Source organism: Herpailurus yagouaroundi, unplaced genomic scaffold, assembly GCF_014898765.1.
Source record: "Herpailurus yagouaroundi ecotype Mexico unplaced genomic scaffold, PumYag 67235, whole genome shotgun sequence".
Classification (NCBI taxonomy): Eukaryota; Metazoa; Chordata; class Mammalia; order Carnivora; family Felidae; genus Herpailurus; species Herpailurus yagouaroundi.
In genome coordinates, this window is record NW_024420070.1 from 165,497 (window position 1) to 173,019 (window position 7,523).

The 7,523-nt window shown below is 36.2% G+C and overlaps 1 protein-coding gene across 7 annotated transcripts in view; it reads right to left on the minus strand.

The window, feature by feature from the left end:
• ZMAT1 (zinc finger matrin-type 1) overlaps positions 1 to 7,523 on the minus strand; it is a 47,311-nt gene that overhangs the window by 32,519 nt on the left and 7,269 nt on the right. For 6 of the 7 annotated variants that reach the window (XM_040467152.1, XM_040467150.1, XM_040467154.1 and 3 more), the window contains exon 2: positions 5,510 to 5,590. The exons of the other annotated variant lie outside the window; for it this stretch is intronic. In XM_040467152.1, the coding sequence (XP_040323086.1) occupies positions 5,510 to 5,590 (81 nt within the window). The remainder of the gene's footprint in view (positions 1 to 5,509; positions 5,591 to 7,523) is intronic. 7 annotated transcript variants of the gene reach the window in all.

A 7,523-nucleotide genomic window follows, 5' to 3' on the forward strand; every position in this document is an offset into this window, starting at 1 on the left:
TGTCCATCAACTGATGAATGGATAAAGAAATTGTGGTTTATATACACTATGGAATACTACGTGGCAATGAGAAAAAATGAAATATGGCCTTTTGTAGCAACGTGGATGGAACTGGAGAGTGTGATGCTAAGTGAAATAAGCCATACAGAGAAAGACAGATACCATATGGTTTCACTCTTATGTGGATCCTGAGAAACTTAACAGAAACCCATGGAGGAGGGGAAGAAAAAAAAAAAAAAGAGGTTAGAGTGGGAGAGAGCCAAAGCATAAGAGACTGTTGAGAACTGAGAGCAAACTGAGGGTTGATGGGGGTGGGAGGGAGGAGAGGGTGGGTGATGGGTATTGAGGAGGGCACCTTTTGGGATGAGCACTGGGTGTTGTATGGAAACCAATTTGACAATAAATTTCATATATAAATAAAAAAAATAAAGAATAACTGTAATTAGGAACATGTCAGAAATGCCTTGATTGACAGTTAAATATTTATCCCTGTAATATATAGATAGCATCCCCTCTGAATTTAATTTTTTAGGTTGCTTTAGAATATATATGATTTATCTAACTCTGACTCTAAACTCAGCAAGATAAAGAGGTTAAAATGCATTTCAGGACTTCCCTTGTTTCAGAATTAACGATTATATTTAATCTGAGTATGCTGGTAAGATTTCAAATTTCCCTTCAAAATTTTTCACTAGTAAATATTACATTTGTCAGCAATATAACTTATGGAGAGAATGTATCTTTTAAGAAAACAAAAGGAAACTACTAATTTAGAGGTTCAATAATTCCTAAAATTTAACACTCCTTTCTCTCCTAAATTGGAATTAAATCTGGAATTATTTAATTCCAGATTTCCCCAAGTCTCAGTACTCAGTGTTCGAAACTGACACTCAAATTTGGAAATACCAAGTCTGAGTATTTTAACCTAGACTTTCATTACTGGTGCCCCACATCATTTCCATGAAGCCCATGAAGTTACTGGCACCCCTTTACCTTTTTCTTTAGAATGGTATTGCCTAGATGTACTACCTTTGACTCATTTCCTCAAACAAGTTCTTGGTCTGTTTTTCTTTATTAAATGGCACAATATTCCAGGCTTAAAATCTCAGCCTTTCTTCTCCCCAGAAAAACACTATTTCATATCAATTTTAGCTTATAACATTATTTCATATCCATCTCTTCCTTTTCATTTCCCGTAACACTACCCTTGTTCAGGTCATCAGTGCCTTTAGGCATCATTTAACTTTGTGATATTTATTTATTTATTTATTTAAAATAATTTTTGGATTGTTTATTTTTGAGAGAGAGTGAGAGACACCTAGTGTGAGCGGGGGAGGGTCAGAGAGAAAGGGAGACAGAATCTGAAGCAGGCTCCAGGCTCTGAGCTCTCAGCACAGTGCCCGACACGGGGCTCGAACTCACAAACTGTGAAATCATGACCTGAGCTGAAGTCGGCCGCTTAACCAACTGAGCTACCCAGGCGCCCCTAGCTTTGTGATATTTATTGAAGTTAGTTTCAAAGTACTATGGTAGATTCTGGAAAGAGATAAGAAAAAAGAATGAGCATCTATTGAAGGCCTTCTATGTGTCAAATAAAACAACAGCTTACCCCTATAGTCCTTAAAACAAATCTGCGAGGTAAGTGGCATTTCCCATATTCTGAAGATTAGAAAATAGGGACTTAGTACAATCAAAATTACTTGTCACATCTGTTATTTGGTGGAGCTAAAACCTGAAGTTTATCTTGAATTTTTCTATTATATGTACATAACTATCCACATGTTGGAAGTGACACAGCAAGTAAATAATTCCTAATCTCAAGGAATTTACAATTTAGTAATTTTAGTAAGTGTATAGCAAGTGTATAGAAAAAACTATGACCCCCATATGAAATGTCAGAAGTGATATAAAACACAAGGTACAGTGTGTTCCTGCTGAGGACTTTTGGAAAAGCTTTCTAGAGAACAGGTTCTGAACTAAGATTTAAAAGTTGTATATAATTCAGGTAAAAAAAAAAACTGGAATAAATGTACTTGGGGAGAGGCAAGTATATGAAAGACAATAATTGAAAGGTTGCCATGAGGCCAAATCATAATTGTCTTCACTAGGGCATTTGGATTGAATTTTGCATTCAAAAAGGGAAAAGAAGTGGCTCACAATGGGCATATGAATTAGGAATCAGTTGCAGGAATGGGTCATTGAGGCTTGAAGCCTCAGGAGGGGCAGCAAGCACAGAAAGGAAGGAATGGATATAAAAGGCATATCTGTCAAAACTAGAGGGCATTAAATTCTGAGATTAGAATTTGCTATGAATATAATGAGCTTTTAGATCTATCACATTTAAGCTTATACAATGTTATTCCTGATGCAAGAAGTGGAGTTTTGGCCTTAATTAAATTCAATAAATTCACCTACAGTTACTTGTCAATGGCAAATTATTTCCGAGTGTAATATGAGTGTGCTGATATTCTGACTTCAGTGAGTCAAAACTGAAATGCAGAAAAATCTGAAATTAAAAAAGAAGATACTGCAGTGTTGATGCACATTAAAATGTACGTAGGAGGATTTATGCTAATTTTCTTTAAACAGCATGCTTTCCCAATCAATTCAATACTATTAAATTTGCGTTCAAAATTTCAGGAACAAATCTTCATGTAAAAATTATTCTCAATCAGGGTATCACATCAAATTCACATGCACAGTTTTTCAACATCATACATGCTGGATTAAAAAATCTCTGTGGGTAGTCCAATCCATATAATTCTGATAATCAATCATGTTGGGAATCACTGCTCTACAGTACAGGCTAGATCCTTACATGTAATGGCTGTCCAATACCTATTTGGTGACTACGCTGATTGGTATACAGGTCATCTACAATGATACTTATCAAGCTAACTGCTTTAGTCTAACCTGAAAAGATTGTGGAAAAAAGGAAAAAAAAAGAAAGAAAAGGAGTATTCCTTGGCACTATCTATATAAATCTCCAGAGTTGAAATCCAAGAATCTGAGTTTTATTTATTTATTTTTTAGTGTTTTTATTTATTTCTGAGAGAGACAGAGAATGATCAGGGGAGGGGCAGAGAGAGAGGGAGACACAGAACCTGAAGCAGGCTCCAGTCTCTGAGCTGTCAGACAGAGCCTGACACGGGGCTTGAACCCATGAACTGTGAGATCATGACCTGGGCCAAAGTCGGACGCTTAACTGACTGAGCTACTCAGGTGCCCCAAGAATCTGAGTTTTAAGTAGGGTCCCCAAGTAATCTCTTGAAAAGCCTACCTAGTGATCCTGTTCAACCTTCCACAAGGTAGTTCTGAACCCTGGCTACACATTAAAGTCACTTAGGTTGTTTTTAAAACATACCAATACCCAGACACCACTCCAGATCAATTAGCCAGAATCTCTGGGAGTGGTTTCCCATCATAGTTTCTTGTTTGTTTTGTTTTTTAAAGTTTCCCAGGTGATTCTGTTGCACAGTGAAGGTTGAGAATCGCTGCTAGCCAAATTTTCATGTGTATTTTCGTTGAATGGAAATTTGTTTTCCTGGAGAGTAGGGGGTCTCAAACTTTAGTGTGCATCAGAATCATCTGGAAAGCCTGTTAAAAGATTAATTTTGGGGTCCCATCCCCAAACTTCTTATTCAGTTGTTCTGGGGTTGGGGACCAAGAATGTACAGTTTTTTATAAGTTCACGGGTGAAACTGTTCCAACACCCGTCCAGGGATCAGACTCAGACCATGCTTAGCGCTTCTACTAGTTGTGGTTCTATTCCTTGAAGGCATGGTAAATATAATACCTCTTCTAAAATGGCAATCCTCAAATATTTTAGTAGAACCATTACATCTTTATTGCTCCCCCCCTTAGCCTTTTAGTGAACTGATCCCAGCTCTGTCATCCAGCTGAATGTCCACTGTTTACCTAAATCCCTGCAATTCATAAAGTGTAACATAAGCACAATCACCCTAATGGGGTCACAATAACAAAATAGTAAAATGAGATCATAACCTCATTTTTTTATTGTAGTAAAAATGCACAATATAAAACTTACCACTGTAACCATTTTTAAGTGTAGAGTTCAGTAGTGTTAAGTATATTCACCTCTCTGTTTTGAATGTTTCTCTTCTATTAATATAGCCTAAGATAGCCTCACCAATTTTTTTGGTGGGCACATCATACTATTGACTCATGACAGGCTAACTTTTGTAAAACACAAGTTTCTACTGGGTGTTGTATGTAAATGATGAATAACAATTCTACTCCTGAAACCAATATTATACTGAATGTTCACTAAAATTTAAGTAAAAAATAAAATAAAAATAAACCATCCCCACAATGATAATAAATTTGTGCTTAACCTGAATAAAGATAATAGTTTTAAGAAAAAAAAATTAAAAGATACAAGTTTCTTGGGGCACCTGGGTGGCTCAGTCAGTTAAGTGTCTGACTTCTGCTCAGGTCATGATCTCACAGTTCGTGGGTTTGAGCCCCACATCAGGCTCCGTGCTGACAGCTCAAAGCCTGGAGCCTGCTTCCGATTCTGTCTCCCTCTCTCTCTGCCCCTCCCTTACTCTCAATCTGTCTCTCTTTCTCTCTCAAAAATAAGTAAGCATTAAAAAATTTAGAAAAAAATACAAGCTTCTTTTTCACCTGGAGCTGTTAAACTGTCACTCTAGGACATAGTTATATAGATAGAAATTTTTATGGATCCCCAACCAGACCCAATATACACTTAGATTTGTCTCATTTAAGTTTCATTTGTTAGATTCTACCAATAATTCTGGCCTCTCAAGATCTTTTCAGATCCTGAAACTATAGACAAGAGGTTTGTAGAAGGTGGCTTCTTACTGACAACAATTATATATGATGGGGTATTATTTTTCAGAGGGTATCCCACACTGCCAAGTTCTCTTCAAACTGCATTTCCCCTAAATTTGATATGAATGTGATGATATCTACTTTCTAAAGGTAATACCTGAGGCCTGGAAAGGTCAAGCAATTTGTCCAAAGTTACACAGTAAGCATCAGAGCCAGGATTCCAATCTAAGTCTGCCCAAGATATCCCTGAGAGTTAGTTTTTAAAAAGGCCAAAGTCTTAAATGAGAAACTTCCTCTCTAGGTCTGGCATATATGAGAAATGCATGTCTACTTCACAAGAGATGCTAAATAAATGTTCCTTTGGACCTTGCTCTATCCTTATCCCCACTTTTGAGACATGATTTTTGGACTCTCAGAAGTAAATGGTCTATAGCAAATTCTGAAAGTGGGAGAGGTAATTGGTGATAGATAGTGCAGATGTTTTTCAGCCTTAGGGGGAAGACCTAGAAGGCCGGCAAACATCAGGGAATAGATGTTAAATTAGGAGTCATGTGAACAAATGATGTTGGCTGTGAGGAAGATGACCGGAACAGGAACTAATGCTTATTGTGTACTCACTATATACCAGGAACTAAAGTTAAGTATTCTCACAAAGAACTGGGTCTTTGGAACTGGTTCTGGTAGGAATGAATACCTGAAGAAACTTGGCAATTTGTATCTCCTCCTTTTTCTTTTTTCCTCTTTGTACTCTCTTCACATCTTTTCTCTTCATAAACTGTTTAGAATTTGAAACAAATATATTTTTATTGGTTGGTTGTTAAATATGGGCTTCACACCGATTCTTAATTCCAAAAGAAGTAAGGGTTTTAAAAAGCACCAGAATGAGAGAGACTGCATGACAGTCTTTACCCTGCTATTAACTAGCTTATGATTAATAACATATGCCACCTTTCAGATTTCCATTTATAAAGTTTCTCTTGTACTTGACCATATATGGGTTGATAGTCACCAAAAAAAAAAATGTTGTATTTTAGAGAGAAATACAAAGAGAAGCAAAAATTTGGTGGGATTCTTATAGAAGGGTCCAAATATCTTAGCTGCTTCCAAATAAAAAGTCTATCAGGAAACACAAAAGATGATTTGAAGTTTTAAACAGCTATATAGTTATACAGAGTTTAGGGCCTAAAAATTCAAAAGGTCCTAATATTTTCCCCCTACTCCTCCATTATCTGCATTTCCTTATCTTTGTCCTAACCCTAAAACTGGTTCTCTCCAAGGTATTTCTTTGCAAAAACATACACAGAATTTCTATTACCAAATATAATGTTTTAGTCATCATAACTAATGTCAAATTGCTTTAAGCAAATTATAGTATTATTTTTGTTATAATATAGGTATAAGTGGCTCAGTTTTCTTTCCTGACAATGAATACAACAAATTCATGGCAAATGGTCCTGCATCTTTCAATCTCATTTAGTTATAAGTTAGGAAAGCTATGGCTAAAAATATAAATAGATTACACATTAGAATATCAAATGACTAAATTAAATGCTGTGATGTGTGATTTCATCCCTCATCTGTAGCAAATAAAGTTTTGAACATGGGAACTTAAATCCCTCCCAGTTAATCATAGACATGTTGTTCTAATATTCCTAGCATAGTACTTCTCACTTGTTCTTTATTACCTGACATATTTGGATTTTATGCCATCATAAACTTGGAAAAAAATATGGATGGGGAACAAGATTTTATACTCAGAATCAAAGCCCGGTTTAGGTAGCTTGATAGCGAGATCTTAATGATACAATGCTGTGCTCTCAAATATGGACTGGGATATATTGTCTTTGAAACATACAGAAGCTTCTCATGCTGATAACATTTCTTTGTGTTTTAACATTAAAAAAAACCATGAAGAATAAGAAAGTACTATCAAAAACTAGGTTCAAAATGGGAAGAGAACCCAAGGCTGATAAAGGAGTAAAGGCTTAAACCGACAGGATTTGGAAAAGATAAAACCAATGTTTAATGCATGGTTCCATTTATATTCAAAGTGTAAGAGAGTAAAACTGCTTTGCAATGCTGTCCTCTGTGGTCACAATAAATGGTACACTTCTTCAGGTTGCCAACTGTTAAAAAATTAAGCATAGTTTATAAATATGTTATTTTACAGGAATTAGACACCTCATAAAGTTCTTTAGATTGGAGAAAGATGGTCATATAACAAAACTATGACCTACAGGTACAGAGTACTAGTTTGGGATGATGAAAGATTTCTGGAGATGGGCAGGGGTGAAGGTTGCCTAACAATGTGGATGTACCTAATGGCGCTGAGTTGCACACTTAAAAATGCTTAAAACGGCAGTTTAATAAGAAATAAAATACTGAAAGTGTTAAAATAAAAGACAAAAGCACCTTCTTCTCCCTGAAGGGGAGTTCCCCTCCAGAGTCAACCCATCACTCAGAGGAAAATGCTTAAGTAATAAACCTTTGTTTTGCTACTATAACTAAGTGATCCTCTCTTGAATAACAATTATGAGGGTTATTTTATTTTTTTTTTAATTTTTTTTAACGTTTATTTATTTTTGAGACAGAGAGAGACAGAGCATGAACGGGGAGGGTCAGAGAGAGGGAGACACAGAATCTGAAACAGACTCCAGGCTCTGAGCTGTCAGCACAGAGCCCGACGCGGGGCTCAAACTCACGGACCC